Here is a 21,950-nt window from a genome sequence, read left to right as displayed (position 1 = left end):
AACTGTGGGAGCTAATAAAAGAAATTTGTGAACACAGAAAACTTAATCCCTACAATTGCTTTATGAGAGTTGGTATAAATGGGGGTAGAGGTTCACTGAAAGCCATTATGAACATCTTCAACGTAGAAGAGCTACAATCAGAGAAAAGAAACATGAAAAAAACAGGGGTCAATACAGTTATTTTGGGTCTTGTACGTGGAGTACAAAAAAGTTATGATAATATGGAGAGGCTTATTAAGTTACTTAAGTTGAATGAGCTATAAAACACAGTAGGAGCTGACCTGAAGCTTGTTAATTGTTTACTGGGCATTTCTGTAAGTTAAACATTAATTACTTTGTATAACTGCATGAAAATTTATAAAATGATTGCTTTTTATTATTTTGCCAATATTTAACTTAATATTTTAATATAGTATTTTTTAATACTAACACTTAAACACACACAGAGGGAAGTATGCTTGTTGTTATTGTGAAGGAGAAAAAGATGACAAAAATGGAAAGTTGAGGACTTTTCAAAGTTTGACTAATTGTAGGTACGTGCGTATCTGCGATTTACGGCACCGATTTTAAAGATAAAATCTGTGACCATTTTTTCACCGCGTGCTCGAAGTAGGTGTCATAAGGATGGATTTTTCTCGTCTTTTTTTTAGAATTTAATATTGACTTTAATAATATTTTAAAAGTAGAGTGTTGTAAGTTTATTGCAATTTGTTTTTTTTTTGCAGTTACTAACTTTTTTAGTGATTTCATTGCTACTGAAAACTTCGTTCTTGTTCTGGAAGTGAATTGACATTGAAGACATGATGGGTTTTTTTTCTAACTTTTCAGTCAATTTTATATATCTATTTTCTATGTACCTGCCAAATTTCATTTAAAAATAATGACACGCTCATACTCTATTTTTGCACGCAGGAAAGGTACCAAATATTCTACTGTTGTAGAGGTTGTGGGGGGAGGGGGGTGATTTACGATTATGAGCATTTTGTATATTTGAACTTTTTTATTCATTAAAAAGTTGTTTTTTTAGTAGAATGAAACTTTATTAAAAATATTGGTGATTTTTTTAAAGTATTCAAAACATGGTTTACACACATAAAAAAAAAAAAATTATGCTATATATTTATTCTATATATTTATAAGATTCAAGTGATTTTTTTTTCTGTTGCATGTAATATAGCTTTTTCAAAAAAAAAGTGTAATAATGATTAAAATAATATGATTATTAAAATTTTTTTTAGAGCATTATGGGACCTAAACAGAATCATCTATTTTATGGTGAAGTAAAAAATTATTTAGCTTGTAACTTTACAATGCCAACTCATTTAAATATTGATTGTAGAAATGGACATATATTAAATATATTTATATCCAACAATGAATCATTTAAAACAACTGTTGAAATAGTCAATATACTTTTTAATTTCAAAATATATAGTAGTCAGATTATGCAACAAGTAAATAGATCCAAATTCTATGCACGTTATTTTTCAAGGATTCTAAACAATTTATTAATATCTTTGCATACCAAAAATTAATATCTGCTATGCCACAACCATTGCATTCAACCACAAGCTCAAGTAACATTGTTTCGCGATCTTCTGTTTTATCTTCTCAACACATCAGTGTTTTATCTGTATCAAATAGTAATCACTTAACTCCTTCTTTATCTGGTCCCAATTTGATAAGCTCTTCTCATGAACCACTACTATCCAGGTTGAGAGCTGATCAGTTAAGTTCTAGGAAAAAAGTTTTGCAAAAGAGCTTAACCATTTTGGCAATGAAATGGCAAATAAAAAATGAAAACATAAGGAGGATCTAAAAGAGTTAAAAGAAAAGGCAAAGGCCCGACCATACCAATTAAAATATGTAAATCAGATTATTGCTCCCAAAGAAAAGACAATCCTTAATTTTCGAAAAAAGTTAAAGGAAAAGTATTTGAATTTACAGTTAAAAAAACTTCAAAATCACATTTTTATTTTAAAACAACAGTTGACATTTACCCAAAGCAACTTATCTTATCAAAAGGCTATGTCAAGTCAACAACTTGCTGACAAAAGTTCCGAAATTCTAGTACTGCAAAATGACATACTGATTTTACAGGAAAAAGTGGAGCAATGCAACAAATAACACAAAACACCAAAAATGCTACTCAGCAGATATTGGAGCACTTATATATGACATACTTGTGTGCCAAGTTCCTACACATAGTGTTCCAACTCTGCTCAGTAAACTTGGAGAACACACTGGCTATCGATTTAGTCACATTCCGCATCGCACAACTGTGGAACAAATGATGCATGAGCTAGGTGTAATATCAGACTACTGACCGCTGAAATAGCTTTCTCATCAAAAAATCTGACACTTGGTTTTGATGCAGCAACACAGAAGGGTGTTCGTGTAAATGTTGTGCACTTAACAACAGAATCTGTATGCATGGTTGTAGCTATAGATCAACTTCCTGGAGGTACAGCTTACGACTATCAGAGTCACATTACAAAATCTGTTGATAATCTTGCCAAGTTATATAGTGACTTCTACCAGCTACAATTCACTGATGTGCAAAGTACTATTATTGGAAACATAACTAACACAATGAATGACAGAGTAGCAGCAAACCGTGCAACAGTTACTAAGTTAAACCTTTTTTGGCAGAAATCATTAAATGAACTAAACTGTCACCTTCACCCCTCGGACACAATGACCAGTTTGTGCAAGTTTTCACTCAAAGCATTAGAGACCTCTAAAGGAAAACTTCCTGGAATAGACTGCATTGCAGCAAATATTGTTTTACAGCTAAACAAACTTTGCTACAAGGATGCAAAAGGTACATGTATAATCTTAATTCTACTTTTTTACTTTAATAGAATGTAATTTTGTGAAATAAGATATATAAATCTAAAATATCTTTTTTATTAGCATATAAATGTTTCTTATTGCACATGCTCCTTTTGCTCTTTAAAATAATTACTTTATGTTATTTAAAGGTGACCCAAAGGGTTTTATATCCTTTTTGGACTAACACAAACTGCCCAGAGGACTGCTACCATGCTACAGAGGGAACAGACTACACGTTCTTTTTCACACGTGGTATTTTGATTCATCACTATGAAATATTGAAGACATTTCTGTTTTCTGGCTTAGCGTTATGTGGAGGTCTGACATATAGTTTGTTTCTAGATTTTACATCTGAAACAGGTGAATCTTTGATATGGTTATATTAAACTTTATATTAAATGTTTCCATTCTTGGACACATTTAGATCTTAAATTGATAGGAAGGGGTGCACCATTAAAGGCTATGGGATAAACCTTTAAAACTAATAGTAATGATACTTGCAGCAATAGTTAGGGGATTATAGATTATTAGAGACTAATACTATGGTTTGTTTATAAATTTTTTGTTTCAGGTTTCCGTGATTTATGTGCCCGAGCTTTAATTAGAAAGCTACTGACTGGTACTTGGATAACAAAATTTTATATCACACCAGGTCAGGGATTTGACTACACATCTGGCATTCAGATAGTCAAAAATGTTCGGAACACTTTTATTGAAAGCAGCAAGGATCCTCTAAATCTAATTAAATAAAAAACTGATATTTTTGGAAATATTATTAAAGATCCTGTTTTTAATTCAATAATCAGCTTTTGCCCAGTAACTGATGATTGCCACTTGAGGTTTGATAAAGCCACTAATAGCCAAGATGTATATTTTGGCAGACTTCTTAACATTAAAAAGAAGAACAGTGGTATATACATAGTTTCTTATTGGAAACCAAATAAAAATGAGAATGATGATGCTGTCGAGTATGAAATGAGCAACTATCTGCAGACATCATCAGTTGTAATATGGTAATATCATAAAAAAATGATGTGCAAATTGATTATAATAAGGTATGTGTTGTTGTAAATCATAATATGGTTTATGTACTTGCATTAATAGCTTTCATTTAAAGATATTAGGTAAGTGTATTGGTTAGCAATATTTTTTCAATGCCTAATGTGTATAATAAGCCCCCTCATTCTCTTTTTTTTGCTGTTGTTGATAAGATTATGAAAAGATTTATAATTCTTTCATTGATTATTTTTATGTATCAGATCTTATTTTAGGTAGTCGGGAAGTTACCGACATTCAACAACCAGGGTTGACTTGGTTGCAACATGCTATGGGAAACCAAAGCTCATTTACTTCTGGCTTTGAGCCAATAACCTGGCTTTTGATATACTGTTTCAACTTAGAAAGATGACTTTTTGCATGCATGGATACCAAGATGTTAGTGTTAAGTAGTTTAAATCAATTAGTATAGAAATCAGTTATTTTGATTATTATTTTTATACACCATATCTTTTCTTTTTCAGGCAACAAATCAAAGAATTCATTTGGTTCCATTAATATTTCTGTTTTAATGGCATAATGTGTTATGCATCAGAAGTTATTTTAATTTATTTTTAACTTAAAACAAAAACCTTTTTTTCTCCTAATTTTTGATGGGTTTTTTTAGTAATTATTTTAAATATCTGATGTATTTTATCTATCATTGCTAGGTTTTAACTCAGAGCAGGAAAACTGAAAAATAGACTATTGCTTCTATGGATCTTTAATAAGTCAGGTAAGAGGTTAATACTAAATATACTACTAATAATAAAAGAATTAATACTTATAAGATTAAATTATGCAGTGATCACATATTTATAACAAATGAGATATTAATTTATTTTTTAGGACATATGCCTTCTCTATTAGTAATGGTTTTGCTATGGTGATTTATATATTTATTTAAAAATCTAATTTTTTTTTTAGATATTCTCGAAGGATCGACTTTTTCTATCTTTGGATGTTAACGCTAGATTTGCTTCAAAACTAGGCTATTTTCATAGTAACAATTCTGTTAAAAACATTAATAAGCATATGGACAACAATTAATTAAGTTTAAATTTTATATTACGAAGTATATTTTAAAACAAATAAATCTTTTATTTATTGGGGTGGGCGTATTATTCGATGTTAATCAAGGCGATATACAAAAGATATTCTGATGCGCTTTTTCTAAATACATGTCTTCATCTCTTTAAATAATAACTAACATGAAATATTATCGCTAATTGTCAAAGTAATTAAACTATTTTTATTATTGTATTTTTTAGTATCTATCATGGCTTAAGTCGAAAATTTATGTGGCTTGAGTAATAACAATGGTACGGTGGGGAAAGCAGGCTTTGTTCGTTCCCAAAAACTTTTACTATTGCATAAATCATATCCTTTCCCGACTTTTTGCTCAAGTCATATTCGCTTGCAAAAAATAGATATAATTAAAGAGATTATTATTTTCCTTCAGTTCACTGTTTACTTTCTAAAAGGCTATGTACATGTATAATAACGTGACAAATGGACTTCGCGTTTTAATATATAAGCCTATATATGTAAAGTGTTATATGATAAGTATTCTTTAAAAAAAAGTTATAAAATAAATGATTTTATGAATAAAATTTTTAATCATATAGAAATTGATTTATCTTATTATTATTTATAATTTTTTTAATTCGTTAATAAAAATAGTTTTTTTATTCAAACATTAATTTTTTTCTGTTATAAGTTGAATAAAAATATAATCGAGACAAAGTAATGCGCTGAAAACTAAACAATGAAGTTCTATTTTAAAACTACCGTAAGCCGAACGCTAATTTTTTGAGTTGGTTGCATTTTTCTTAAGCATTCCTTATAATGAATTTTTGACACTTAAATGGGCATAACTTTTAGTAGAATCATTCGTTTTTTATGAAATTTTCACCATTTTAATACTGAATTAAAGCTCTTTACAATGATGTATAATAATTAAATATTTGAATAGTTTAAAAATTTTGCACACGTACCTACTAATTGGCATAAAAATTTATTGAGGATGGTGAACTTTATAAGCACATAGAAAACTATAAAAATGTTGTTCGACCATGCCTAATAGAGGAGTCTGGAGAAACTCTTGTTATTGATATTGTGCCGCCTCCTGAATTACATTTATTTACATCCTCCTGAATTATATTTGAACATATTGTATATATGTTCAAATATAATTCATAAAGTGACTGCAACCTACTCTAGTATGAGGATGTGAGTAATTTATTATATAGCAAAAATTATTGCACGTTGTAAATATAAGAAGTAATCATGAATAAAAAATGTTTCCAAAAATTATTACTTTGTACTTTTCTCTATATTGTTTTATTCTAGAGATACTCCAAGTACTTAGATAGTTGAGACAGATTCAGAATCTGTATTTTATGGTGTTTGAGAAAGCAAACTTCCAGACATAAGGTCAACTCCAAACATTTATATGTCTATGTCAAATAAAGATGTTTTGCAAAATATCGGGATGATTGGAGCCTGGGAACAAAAAAATCCTAAAAAAAATTCCTTCCTTTGCCCCAAATGTGAGACCAATGAGTTAACAAATTATTTTTTTAAATATTCTTATCTAAAATTATTTTCAATAAGAAATTTCAAATTTCATGCAATGATTTCTTAGCGTTCAAAAATGACCACCATCTAAAGTTTTAACTCCCCTAAGTTTGAGGGGGTTACAAATTTAACATTGCCATAACTCTTGAGCAATGAAAGCGTTCAAGAGCATTACAATGGCAATATTAAAGTTTTACTAAGGCAATATTAAATTTTTACATAAAATTTGAAATTTTTAAATTAATATGATTTTATTTAAGATTACCAAAAAAAAAAGAAAATGATGAACTTGTTGCTCTCATATTAAAAGCAGGAGTACAAATTTAAAGGGCATTTTTACAAAACTTCCTTATTTTGACACAAGTATAAACATATAAATGTTTCGAGTTTACTCTATGTTTGAAAGTTAGTATCTAAAACACCAAAAAAGGCTGGATCTGCTACTGAGTTCAAATTTCTTTTGCAAAGTGATTATTTAAAAAGAATATAAATCCCAAAAAGGAATGCTTTTTATTTTGTTTTCAATGGAATACATCTCATGCACACCCAAAGCATTGTTATCTTTTGAAACATTCTGAGTACCTTTTAGGTCAACTTAAAACCTCTAAATCGAAGCAGTGAACACTGACTCAATAGATCAGTAAAATATAGAAATAATATATATTAAAATAAAAATGTATATATTTTAAAAAAAAAAAATGTTTAAATGCAGCTATTATAAAGCTAGTTAAAATAAGAAAAAAGCTAAAATTTTTTGGCAATTTAAATCATTTGCTACTCAATTTATTTTGTCCCTGACAAAAGTTGTTCTTAGTTTCTCAGTTTAAATGATTTAGGCCATATTTTAATTTCACTAAAACTCCTATTCTAAATCAGTTCAGTATTTCATCCATAAAATACACTAAATCAGTATTTCATTCATGCTCAAGTAGCCTTTTGACTTATTGAATTATCATATGCTTATCAGTAATTAAAAAAAGAGTTATCATTTACTGCTAATTTGTTACAGAAACTGTATATAGAATCCATTGCAAACTTAGCATTGGCTAAGATTTCTTTTCTATTCTTCATAATTTTTTTACTCCTGAATCTCCTGATACTATACTCCATTATTGTGGTTTTGTCTTTTTAATCTACTTCTACTATCTAACAAAACTCTATGTATACTGTAAAACATACTAAAAAATATTGATATTGATATATTGATAAATATTTGATAATCAAAGAACTAAGTGGATAAAGGTTTTTTCTGGAAAATTTTAATAAAATCTGATTTTTTTGCATGTACATAGGTTTAAACTGATAATAAATTTATTCATAAACTTAAAACAAGTCAAAATTCTAATTCATTACATAAACTGATGGCAATCTTTTAATCAATTCACGAAACGTACATCATAAGGGTATAGGTTAAGTGGTTTATGCCAAACACACTTATGTTTACTGGATTGTTTTATTTTGCATTAGCGTTCTTTTTAGCAAAAGTAGTAGATAAATTAATATACAGTATCTCATTTACAACCATTGCAAAAAGTTTTCAGCTAACTACTAATTTAGAACTAGTTAACAACTTTAGTTAACATCTTAACACCTTTAGTTAACACCTTTATCCACTCAAAGTTTCAATTTTTATAAATAATTATGAATAATTAAACCTCATTTTAGAAGCAGCTTCATGCAAGGGTGTAAACTGCCATAAATCCATTGCATTAACACTTGCACCATGCTTTAAATAAAACAAAAAATTATAATGAACCACAACACTTTTGTAAATATATTACAAAGCCTAACTAAATAAAAACAAGAACTAAGCCCAATAAATTGAAAAAAGATGCTAACTTAATCATAATAATAAATCATTAGAAAAATCTCTTAATGCAGAACCCCTAACTAAATCATAATATTAAATAGAATATATACTGTGTCAACTGAAAATTTATAAATTTTATATGTTTTTTTTTTTGTTTTTTTTAAATTAAGGTTTTACAATAAATTGTGTAGGCATAAACTGCCTGTCAACCTAATTATATAATACTTGACAATTACAGAGTTTGTATAACTAATAGAAAATAAAATGTGGATTAGTCATAGAGAAGCCATTCATTTTTTAGATGATTGTCTAGAAGCAGTTTAAACGTTTTTAAAGATAACGCTGATACAATGTGATTAGGAAGAGAGTTCCATTTATTTATTATTCTTAGAGAAAAAAAATTCATACGTAAATTTAATCGCGAAGATTGTTTTTTTAGTTTATATATATGACCACGAGTAATAAATTTACTATCTATTTCAAAAAGACTTCTGTCACTATTGTTGTTTTTGCACCATTTGTAGACGTTGATTAGGTCTGCACGAAGTAGCCTGTATTTTACAGTTGTCATATTTAATGCCAACAATCTTTGTTCATACGGTAGATCCTGTAATCCATTGATTCGTTTCGAAGCTCTTCTTAACACATTTTCTAGTTGCCGTTTGTCTTTGAGAAGTCCAGGGTTACAGATTGATCCACAGTATTCTAGGTGAGGGCGGACTAGTGCTGAAAATAGTTTTTTGAAGGATAATAAGTCTGGATATGATGTAAATGTTCTTTTTATTATTCCTATTATTTGTGTGGCTTTGTTGACTTGAATAGTTGTGTGTTTGGAAAATAATAAGTTCGAATCTATGTGAACACCTAAATCTCGTTCGCAATTTGTGGTTTTAATGTTTACTTTTATATTTTTTTCTGGATCATGCATATTATAAGTATGGGATTTGTTGTTGTTTCCTAAGTGCATTACAGAACATTTATCAATGTTAAATTTCATTCCCCATTTTTGAGACCATGTAACAAGAGCGTCGATGTCATTTTGTAATTCTTGCGCAGATTGAGTATTTTCAATAGAACGGAAGATTTTGGTATCGTCAGCAAAAAGAGCAGCTTTTGATTTGATTACTTCAGGGATATCGTTGACATATATAATAAAAAGTAAAGCTGAAAGGACGGAGCCTTGGGGAACTCCACTTTTAACGGGTACCCAGTTTGAATAATTTCCATTAACAACAACTCTTTGTCTACGGTTTTTCAAAAAGTTTTTAATCCAATATAGTATTGATCCATTTATACCATATGCTTTAAGTTTCGAAATAAGAAATTTATGTGGAACTTTGTCAAAGGCTTTTTCAAAATCAAGATAAATGTTTTCGATGGGAATATTATTATCAAGTGATGACGTCCAATAATTAATTACAGTTAAAAGCTTAGTTAAGCAGGAATGATCTGGACGAAATCCATATTGGTGTGGACTTAATAAGTTATTTTTAATCAGGTGTGTCATAATATGATTTTTTATAATTTTTTCAAAGATTTTTATTAAAGTACAAGTTATACTGATAGGTCTATAATTAAGTGCTTTTGATCTGTCTCCTTTTTTGAATATGGGTGTAATTGTTGCGTCTTTCCATATTTGGGGTATTGATCCACTCTCAAGTACTTTGTTAAAAATAGTAGATAGATGTTTAGACATTTGAAAGCAAGTTTTCTTAAATATTATTGGGTGTAATGCATCAGGGCCTGGTGATTTAGATGAGTTTAGACTTTTGAGGTATGTTTCGATATTTTCCGGACTTAGATCAATATTTGAAAATAAAGGCAATCTGTTATTCCTCCTCTCTTACATGGTTCAGATTTTCTTACCTCATCTGGAGATAAAATTAAATTGTTTGCTATGAACTTTTCAGCAATCTCATCTCTTGATTCCACTAATCACATCCTACCTGATATAGTCGACAATCAGGTTGATTAATTGCTTGACATTCGTATCACTTCAGCTTCTGTATCTAGAGTGATTTCCTGCTTAGACTCTTCTACAGCTTGTGGTTCAGACAACATGCCTGTTATAGTCTTTATAGTAGCAGAAGTGTTCTCCAGAACTGTCATCTATACTTATAAAACTATTTAACAAGTGCCTATCAAAGTTTTGTTTTCCAGCCTGCTGGAAAGTGCCATTTGTTATCCCTATTTTCAGAAACTCTGGAGAGCAATCTGGCTCGTCTAACTACCATCCCATTAGTCTACTTTAATTAACAAACATTTAACCACTCAACTTGAATCTAAAAACTTACTTTCTGATCATCAATATGGATTTTGATCTTCTCGTTCTACAGCTGATATGCTAACAGAAATAACTGATAGTGCATTAGATAGATGTGGAGAGGTTAAGGCTATCGCTCTTGACATTTCTAAAGCTTTGATAAAGTTTGGCATGCTGGTTTTCTCCATAAGCTTTCTTCTTATGGTGTATCAGGTAACATCTTTAAGATTATTGAATCCTTCCTTACCAATCATAGCATAAAAGTTAGCCTCAATGAACAGCACTCTTCTTTATATCCAGTCATCTCAGGAGTTCCTCAAGGTTCTATCCTTGGCCCTATACTCTTTTTAATTTACATTAATGATCTTCCAGACTAAGAATCTCACATCAAAGGTGGCATTGTTTGCTGATGATACTACCATTTATTCTTGTCTTGATAAGAAGCCAACACTCTCTAATTGCTTGGAGGGAGTATTTGAGCTTGAAAAAGATTAATTTCTGCTACAGCATGGGCTCACAGTGGCTGGTGAACTTTAACTCAGAGAAAACTCATTTTTTTCAGCTAATCGTTATCGCTATAATTTAGATCTTCATATATTTATGAACGGTAATGCACTTGATGAGTCATCTTCTAGGATTAACTCTTACTTCTGATTTTTATTGAAATTACCATCTGCTAAGGTTATATCTCTTTATCGTGCTCGCCACTTTCTTATTTTAGATTCTATTCTTAAATCTCAAATTCATCCTTGTATGGAATACTGTTGCCATATCTGGAGAGGATCTTCCAAAAATGCCTTTTCTCTCTTAGACAAGGTGCGAAAACACTTTATATAATATAGCTGGACCTGCTCTTACAGCCAACCTCCAACCATTATCACATCGTCATAATGCTGCTTCTCTTTTTTTCTATAAATACTATAATGAGCACTGCTATAAAGAGTCTCTAGTCTCTTGCGCCATCTACTAAAATTTATTCTCGAGTTACTAATCATTCTAATAAGTCTCAGCCAAGGACTACTATAGGGAAGGATGCGCAAAGTCGATTTCCTGACTCCGCTAGCGAAGGCCATTATTTTTATCAAAGTTGTAGTGTTCTTTTACGTTCCAGTAATAATTTTTGAAAATCTTTTACTTTTATTATGGTGAACAAATGTGGCGTTGTAAATTGTAAAGGGAATTATAATAAATTTAATAAGTGTCGTGTTTTTAAATTACCTAAGGATGAAGTTGAGAAACAGAGATGGATTAACGTGCTTCCTTCACGTAAAAATTTTATTATGGACCCATCTAAATTCTTTATATGTGAAAAACATTGGCCTGAAAATACAGAAATGATAAAGGTATCTGGTGGCTATACTCGACCAGCATGTGCACCAAGTATTTTCAATGTTCCTTTTTCTTGTTTACCAACACCAAAGCCTGTGCTTCGCCAATCTTAGCCTGAGGATCAGCAATTGAAGTATTTCATCAAAAAAGATAGAATAAATTCGTTTTCTGATTTTTATCCTGATACCGAATTACACAAAAAGTATGAAAATATAGTAATATCTCGACAAGAGGATAAATTCTTATGCATTTTTATGTCAAAAGATTTCAAAGAGAGTTTTATGACTATTATTGTTTATGATAAGTGTACCTTGTGTTTACCACTAACTTTTTCTGCTTTTAAACATGGAATTAGTGTTTCATTAGGTGATATATTGAATCCAACCAATGGCCTAATCTTCTACTCAGAATTTTTTGAAGCAATTAATTTAGTTAATAATTATAAACTCCATGTTAATGATGTTATTGAAAAGGTGTCATATACTCTTTCAGAAAATGAATTTGAATTAGATGATGGTATTAAGCAAAAGAAATTGAATTTCATTACAAGACAACTTAGACTCTTGTGTAACAAAAGTTTCTCTATAGCTGATTATTGCTTTGCAATCGAGTCTTTTTATAACTACAACTACCATCAACTTCGTGATTTTTTAGTCCTTCCAAGTAAAAGAAAGCTGAAAAAGTAAAGAATAATTACCAGAAAAATGTTATTTTGATAGTTGGCGAGGTAAAGATTAGACCAACAGTTGCTTATTCATGTGGAGTTTTAAAAGGGATGGCAAAAAATGATCCAGAATCCAAAGCAACCTCTATGCTATGTGTTATGATGAAATGCTTACATGGCGGACCTAGTTTAATGATTTCTGTTACTCCTGTTCACAAACTAACATCATTGTATCAGTTCATTGTTGTGAAAGAAGCTGCTATTATAATTGAAAAACACGGTGGAATAGTTTTAGGATCTGTAACTGATAATCATAAAATCAATCAGCAATACTGCAAAATATTTAACAGAATTACTGACTATCAGGCCATTCATCCATTAGACGATCATCGTGTTTGGTTTCTTTTGTTTGAGACAGTTCATCTACTTAAATGCTTACGAAATAACTGGATTTCTGAAAAGTGTCAAAAGATATCTTTAGATAATAAAACCATAGCTTCATTTTCAGATGTGAAAGGTCTATATCAATATGAGAAAGAGAACATTTTAAAATCAGTTCCTTTATCCTTTGCCGCTGTTTATCCTTCAAGACATCAACTACAGAATGTGCAACATGTTTTAAGAGTATTTAATGAGAAAGTATCTTCAAAAAGCCTTTTCAGGCGTTTGGCAAACGTTCTCCTGCATGGAATGCAGAATTTGGATAAAGACCAAACGAAAAATGCATGTCTTTATCAGACATCAATTAAGAAGGCACGCCTAGCTGAATAATGTCATCATGATATATATATAATATTTTGTTGTTTTTTAATATAATAAACTTCTTTTTTTAAGAAGTTTATTATATTAAATTCATGTTGTTTTTTTTTAAGTTTTCACTTTGTTAAAAAGTCTTTAGAGGATATAATGTTTACGCTTTTTAATAGAGGAATTTTTTTATATTGATCTTTTATGCTTTTTTAAATAAGTTTTTAATTTGTTATTAATTTTTTATTACCAATAATGCAAAATTATTTTAATAATATTTCAGTAATTTGATTTTATAAAACGTTATTTCAGCCAAATTTAGTTAAATAAGAGTTTAGTGAGAAATATTGAATAGCCTTCGCTAGCGGAGTCAGGAAATTGACTTAGCCCATCCTTCCGTATAGTAGTCCTTGGTCTGAGCCTTCTTTTATGACTGTTCCTAAGTGCTCCAAAAACTCTTATTCGCCTAGTTTTTTTTCTCAAACATCAGTTCTTTGGAATTCGCTACCTTCATTTTGTTATCCTGATTCATATAATTCTATAAACTTTATCTTTTCTTTTCTAGTAACTTTTAACTTTTTTCTTTTCTACTAACTTTAAATAGTGGATTCTTGCAGTCTTATTGGAAATAAGACTGCAAGAATCCACTATTTTGAAAAAGATTTTGAAAAAATATATATACAACTCTTGGAATTAGGAAAAATGAGGTCGGCAATAAATTGCTAAAACTGTTAGAGGTCGTCAAAAAAAAATTGACACAAAGGCGTTACCATAAAACATAGAAACAAGGTTGGCAATTTTCTGCCAACCTTAAACACTTTTAGGTCAGCATTTAGGTCGGTATTGCCGAATGCCGACCTTAATTCCGAGGGTTGTAAATATATATCTTATTATTGTTATATCATATGTATATATAAATATATATATATATATAAATATATATATATATATATATATATATATATATATATATATATATATATTATTAGTATGTATATTATTAGTATGTTTGCATTTTATTTATATTATTATATATATAGTTATTATTATTTATATAACTATTATATTGTGTATTTGTATTATTATTGCATATTATATATAAATAACATACATTATTATTTGTGTAATTATTGTTATTGTTACTACTCCCACTCTTAATATTAATTCTATTTCGGTTGTTATTGATTACTTTTATATATACTTTTTAATGTTATTATTATAAAACGTATTATATTTAAAGTTTTATAACGATAATATTTTGATCAATTCTAATTTATTAATTAGAATAATTTTTAGTTTGTTTTATTTTAAATGCATTTTATTTTTTTAATATTATAAACTGTATAAAACAGCAATAAAACAGCAATAAAACAGCATAGGAAAGTTGTTTTTAAACTCCAGCAAGGTTTTTACTTAAAATTAGCACATGTACTATTTGTAATTATCCATGAAGTGTAATAACTATTTCCGAATTATATCGATTGATTGTTCATCTAAACAATCTTTAAAAATGTTACTTATTTAAAAAATCATTTTGTGTATTACAAAAACATTTAAAAAGTTCAAATTTTCAAAGTCATTCCATGCATAAATACAAATTTAATTTAAAATAAATTTCATTAGCTTTTTCAGAAGCTATTTTGAAATGCTATTTTTTAGAATTTTAACATATTTCTTCACAAAGACCAAAAATAAGAACTTAACTTCTTAACTTTATAGTTAAGAGCACTTTAATAGCCATCTAAGTGTTATTTCATAAATTTCAGATTATAAACAATACTGTCCGGCTATACTTTATACTCCATACTTCAGCAAAAAAATTTTTAAGAGATAGTATGCATATATGAAGTCTTATGCCAAATGATTTATTTTATATTATGTTAAGTTCGCAAAATATTTATAAACATGATTGCACTTGCCTTTTTGTAAGCAACCCACATTATATAACAATGCAGGTGTGTGGTTTTATTAAAGAGATCCAATTAAAGAGCTAGTTTTATGAAACAAGAGAAATTTTATTGATAATATTATAATGTAACGAATTATAAAAAATACAAAAAAAGTAATGCACTAATACTACTCAACAAATTTTATACATAATATTATATCAAAATTCTTTATATGTTCGCAAAAAGTTTTGAAAAGATCATTTTATTAAAATACTTGTTCAATATTTTATTGTTTATGAAATTATTGTTAAACTAATTTCAAAATATTACCTTAACAAGCAGCTCTGTTACTTCATAATGTCCATATGAACATGCATTATGCAATGGAACAAGACCTCTAAATATTAAGATTATTTTGTTTAAAATTTATAGATACATTTCAAAGATACTAATATATTGTTTACATAACAAATGTCATTATATTTTATGTTTAAATATAAACCTGACCTTAACACAATTTAAAATTTTAATAAAAAAAAATCAATTAATTTTCTTTTTCAATGACAACTTTTTAAAAATTAAAGCACATTTATAATATTGCAGGTATTACATTAGCATTTAATTATGCTAGAAATAAATCAAGTTAATTTTGCTAGAAATATATAACATTAATTGCTCTAGAAATAAATTAAGATAATTGATAATGAAAAATGAAAAAAATATAACAAGTTATCGTTAACTAAAGCATTTTAAGAACAAAATCATTTTTTACCCTTTGTCTTTAGCATGAACATCAGCTCCATGTTTGAGAAGTATTTCAACAATTCTTGTACGATTATAACCAGCCGCTAAATGAAGTGGAGTGGACTAACAAAAAAAAAAGAAAGCTATAAAAACCAAGTTTTAAAAAAGAACACAAAATTGTGTTCTTTTTTAAATATTTAATTGTTGAATGCTGGATCTTCTTGACTCAATGCATGGCTTTTGCTTGCGTCTCTGTTTTTATGACTAGGCAACTCATTTTATTATCTCCTAATGAGGGTACAGCTCTAAAACTCAGTTTTATGGTTCTGAGGCCGGCTGGTAGTCAGGTTTCCTGAACTCTGTGGTAGCTCTCAGAGAGGCTGATTCCATCAACAGCTGAAAAATACTTTTGGAGTGCATTGCGGAGGCCACATTTGGAGCCCTTTGTTACAGCTTAGGGTTTATTAGCAGTAATGAGGCATTTGCTTGGGCCATTAAGCAGTGTTCTGAGTACTATCTATGCTTTGAGTCAAGTTCTTCAATCAAATTTATAAATGAATAAAGTACCAAAAACTATATTACTATATAACTCAAAAAACCATCATCATTACCAATTTCTCTAAACCTATCATTCACTAATATTCGAGGTCTTCGAAATAACTTTTCTTCTGTTGAGTCTTATCTCCTGCAAAGTTCACCAGACCTACTTGCATTTGTGAGACTAATTTGAGTTCGGCTGTCTCATCTTGCGATCTTAGTGTTGATGGTTATCTTCCTTTAATTCCTAAAGATTCCAACAGACACATGCTTGGCCTGGGTATTTACATTCGTAAGAATTCACCCATTTTTCGTGAAATTAGGTTTGAATCAACACACTATTCTTTTATGTGCTTTCGTTAGCACCACTTCACTCTATCGCATTTTTCTAGTCAACTTTCTAATTCGCTTTCCAGACAACCCAAATCATTTACCTTCTCTACTCGACTTATGTCTTGCTTCTGATCCTAGTCAGTGCTCAGTTTCTCCACATTCACTCTTAGGTGCTTCTGATCACAGTTTGATCTCTCTAAAACTAATATCTCATTCTTCTTCATCACCTGAATCCCCCTATTATCGTACCTCTTACAACTACAGTAAAGCTGACTGGGATTCTTTCTGTGATTTTCTCCGTGTGGCCCTTGGGTAGAAATCTTTTGTCTTCCTGTCGACAAATGTGCTTTTTACATAACTTTGTGGATTCAGGCTGGCATGAAATCTTTTTCGATCCTTTCCAATCGTAGTATAAAAGTTGCCCTTGACGGACAACACTTTTCTTCTGATTCTGTAACTTCAAGGGTTCCTCAAGGTTCTATCCTTGGCCCTATACTCTTTTTAATTTGCATTAACGATCTTCCAGATATTCTCACATCTAAGATGGCATTGTTTGCCGATAATACTAACATTTACTCTTGTTTAGATAAGAAACCAACACTCTCTGATTGCTTGGAGAGGACATTTGAACTTGAAAAGGATCTCACTTTTGCTACAGCATGGGGCTCACAGTGGCTGGCGAACTTCAATACAGATAAAACTCACTATTTTTCAGCCAATCGTTATCGCAATAATTTAGATCTCTCTATATTTATGAATGGTGATGTACTTGATGAGTCATCTACTCTTCATCTTCTAGGATTAACTCTTACTTCCAATCTTTCTTGGAAACCATATATCAAATCAGTTGCAAAATTAGCATCTGCTAACGTTGCATCTCTTTATCGAGCTCGACACTATCTTACTTCAGATTCTATTCTCTATCTCTATAAATCTCAAATCCGGCCTTGTATGGAATACTGTTGCCATATCTGGGGTGGATCTTCTAATGATACCTTTTCTCTTTTAGACAAGGTGCAAAAACGCATTCTAAACATAGTTGGACCTGCTCTTGCAGCCAACCTTTAACCATTATCACATCATCGTAATGTTGCTTCTCTTTCTCTTTTCTACAAATACTATAATGGGCACTGCTCTAAAGAGCTTGTGTCTCTTGTGCCATCTACTAAAATTCATTCTTGTGTTACACGTCATTCAATTAAGTCTCATCCTTTTTCTGTGACTGTTCCTAAGTGCTCTAAAAACTCTTATTCGTCTAGTTTTTTTTCTCGAACGTCAGTTCTTTGGAATTCGCTTCCTTTATCTTGCTTTTCTGATTCATATAATTTGCAATCCTTTAAGTCGTCCGTCAATCGTTATCTTGCTCTACAATCTTCATCTTTTCTCTTTTAGTAACTTCCAACTTTAATTAGTGGCTGCTTGCAGCCTTGTTGGAAGCGAAGAAAAAAAAAAATTTAATGAAACAAACTATTTTAGTAGTTTATGTTTTAACAAAATATTATTGCAGTTCAAAAAGTATTTACATTTTTAATTTACTTAACAATTTAGTTAACAATTTAGTTAAAAATTTAGTTAAAGGAGTTAGTAAGCGAGGGGTAGTAACTAAATGTGCATTTTTTTTACTCCAATTTTAAACATATTTTTGCAAAATCTATTTTATCATAGTTCTGAAAAATATATATATATATGAATGCATAAGTTAAACCAAAAATTTTTTTAAAAATATTATCATGAACTATGTGAATAACCTACATTGGCTACATCACAAATATTGTATAGAATTTCATTATCATCTTGTTATTTAATATTCTTTTAAATAAACTTCCATTTCTAACTAAATATATCATCAAAACTTATACCAATCAATTGACCATAAATAATTTTAAAATGAGTTTTGAATAATGCTTATATGTGGTTTAAATCTTTTATACCTCTTTTATTTATTTGAGCAATTTGAACCTTTTATGTTTGAGACCCTTTGATATTTGACATTATTTTACACCTTCCTATTAAAAAAATCAACATTGTAAAATCAAATAAATTAATTAACTACTTTACGACCATCTCCAGCATGACAATTAACATTAAGCGAAGTTATAAGAGACAACATTTTTTCTTCACACCCAGACCTAAAAAGAGAATACATAAAATTTAATAATATAAAGATTTCAATAAATAAAATATTTAAAGATACAACAAACTGAAGGTATTTAAAGACACAACAATCTGAAGGTATTTAAAGACACAACAATCTGAAGGTATTTAAAGACACAACAAACTGAAGGTATTTAAAGATTTAAAGACAACAATCTGAAGCTCTTTAGAAACGAAAAATATTTTAAATATGAAGATATTTTGTTTGGTGAACAAAAAAATGAAAACTGATATTGAACAAATAAATAAAACCAACAATGACTTTAAGCATTTAAGAAAACATGTGCAATAAAACTGACAGTGAAATATATTTAGACTAAAGCTGAATATATGGTCCAATATATGGTTTTAAAATAAACTTTCAATTATTTATCATTATAAATAACTTTGTGACTTTTTTTTGGAAGAAAGAGGTGGGCCTTGCTTTTTGTTAATTATAAAAAAAAATCTTAAAAAAATTAAAAACCTAGCACTGTCTAGTAATTCTTCCTTCTTGTATTCACCTGAAAGAGAAAAAATAATAATTAAAAAACCAACTTTTTAATTTGTAAAAAAAGTCGAAAAACCTGAAGAAGTTAAAAACTAACTAAAGACGTTTCTTTTTCATAAAATGAAAATTTATCTAAATCTATATATTATATATATATATATATATATATATATATATATATATATATATATATATATATATATATATATATATATATATATATATATATATATATATATATATATATATATATATATATATATATATATATATATATATATATATATATATATATATATATATATATATATATATATATATATATATATATATATATATATATATATATATATATATATATATATATATATATTATATGATATATATATTATCTGATACTTTTCTTAATCTCTGCCTTCAGTTTTAAATTTAAAAAAAAACTAAGTTTTTAACCGTAAAGAAACAAGTCTGTGTAGTCAAAAAAGAATACATCTTAGTTTTTATTATCATTAAAATTAACAAGACATCATCATGAATGATGATGTCTTGTTATTAATAAATTGTAATAAAGTTACAAATGTAAATTGATGATGATGAAATATATAGCACCACATAATGATGTTGGTGCAATTTATTTCAGCATTACACAAACTGATGCAAGGAGATGTAAGATGTACTTTTTATATTACTAAATTTATTTTTTCCAAATTATCTCTATCTATTAATAACTATAACCTCTATTTATTATGAAAGTGGAACAAACTTCTGCAAATTTAAACTTGTGACAATTGATTGTGTAGAAAGCCAATTGTCAACACAACTTGAAGTTTAAATTTTGATTATTAAAAATAAAAATAAAGTTTTTAATTTGTCTTAAATTCAAACAAAGTATAAATAAATTAAAAATTAAAAAGACATATTGATTATGAAACTATTTAAGCTAAATAAACACTTTTTTTCTAATATGATCCAAAAAAACAAGAACATTTTCATATAAAATAGATGTGAGCTTTTATGCTACAGATGGTTTAATAACAATGTGTTCATTAGAAAACAATGTTTTCATATGACCTCAACAGATTGTTAAGTTAATGCAATAAAAAAAAACCTGTTGGCCAACTGACATGTCAACTTACAGATCTATTAGAAAACCACAAAAAAAAATTATCCGATTTCCTGCAACTGAACACTTACCTCTAAAGTTCAGCTACCAATATTAAAACAAGTCATTAATTGTGAAAAACATAAATTCCCGTGGAAGGATTTATATAAATTGCCTTATCGCCATACCCCACCCCTCCAAAGATTTGTCACTAAACTAAAGATATTTCATAAAGCTTTTTTATCTAAAAACTGATGTTAAATTGTTGTTTTATCTAAAAATTATTGTATTTTTGTGTGTTTAAAACTCATGAAAAATATTTTGTGTTTTAAAAGACCATTTTTATACATCTACTACTTCCTTTTAGATTAGAATCATTGGAAAAGTGATGTATTAATACAACATTAAGCCTGGGTAAATTTAAATTGATATTGAAAATCTTTATAAATTAATGATGTAGTAAATATTTTAAAATTCAAAAGGAGTCTATTTTACAAAAAAAGGTAGAAAAACGATTCAAGAATTTGAACCATCCAGATTTAAATTTAGATATTATGTCTAACCCAAGATAGGGGCTACTTGACAAAAAATAAATTGTTTTCTTATAGAGTTGAGACAACATTTTAAAAATTAACTTTTTATCAAGCAGACTTTATTGGTTGATTAATATTGGCATAAAATCCTAAAATGATTTTACCTTAGTATGACTTGAATAAAAGCACAATTTGAGGATAAAACTTTATAAACCTAATTTATAAAGACATTTTTTTGTTCTAAATAGGGCTTTTGGTCTTTTAAATTGAGAAATAGTTATTACTTATCTAAAACAAATCCTTATTTAATTCAAGATTAAAATAATAAAGACAAATATTTACTCTAAAAAACATTAAATTAGTGAAATAAATGTATGCATTTTTGAATTTAGAGGAAAATATCTAACAAATAAATTGTTCTTTTAAACTTTTCTATTCTAATTTTTAAAGCAACTAACATAAAACAGTGTTAGCACAGGTTGATACAGACATTAAAATGCATCAAACTAATTTTGTTGTAATCAAAAAGCAAGTCACCACCACCACCACCAAGCCACCAAAGACATGAATTTTCAAACATGACATAAAAAACATATTTTTTCAATAATTAAGCATCTATATTCAATTACTATGTTAATAAATACTAAATAATTATTCTATATTACCTGTTAATACAGCTTTTGCAGTTGCCTCTGCTAAGTCTCTAGCAGTCTTTCCATCTGTATTTCGAATTAAAGGATCTGCACCGTGTTGCAGCAATGCTATATAAATATAAAATGTTAATTTAACTCTAACGGAACTGTTTTTTATTTATAACATTATATGTGTGTGTGTATATATATATATATATATATATATATATATATATATATATATATATATATATATATATATATATATATATA

At 28.5% G+C, this 21,950-nt stretch overlaps 1 protein-coding gene across 2 annotated transcripts in view; it reads right to left on the bottom strand.

Moving 5' to 3' along the window:
• The window catches only part of LOC100207492 (poly [ADP-ribose] polymerase tankyrase-2), a 67,632-nt gene that overhangs the window by 35,472 nt on the left and 10,210 nt on the right, over positions 1 to 21,950 (bottom strand). For both annotated transcript variants that reach the window (XM_065792365.1, XM_065792364.1), the window contains exons 3-8: positions 21,711 to 21,806; positions 19,387 to 19,423; positions 18,820 to 18,895; positions 15,925 to 16,019; positions 15,483 to 15,549; positions 8,106 to 8,176 (exon numbers count right to left, since the gene is read on the bottom strand). In XM_065792365.1, coding sequence (XP_065648437.1) covers positions 8,106 to 8,176; positions 15,483 to 15,549; positions 15,925 to 16,019; positions 18,820 to 18,895; positions 19,387 to 19,423; positions 21,711 to 21,806 — 442 coding nt within the window. The remainder of the gene's footprint in view (positions 1 to 8,105; positions 8,177 to 15,482; positions 15,550 to 15,924; positions 16,020 to 18,819; positions 18,896 to 19,386; positions 19,424 to 21,710; positions 21,807 to 21,950) is intronic.

Source organism: Hydra vulgaris, chromosome 03 (genome assembly GCF_038396675.1).
Source record: "Hydra vulgaris chromosome 03, alternate assembly HydraT2T_AEP".
Taxonomy (NCBI): Eukaryota; Metazoa; Cnidaria; class Hydrozoa; order Anthoathecata; family Hydridae; genus Hydra; species Hydra vulgaris.
Note: the sequence above shows the minus strand (reverse complement) of the source record. Positions and strands in the feature narration are given on the sequence as shown.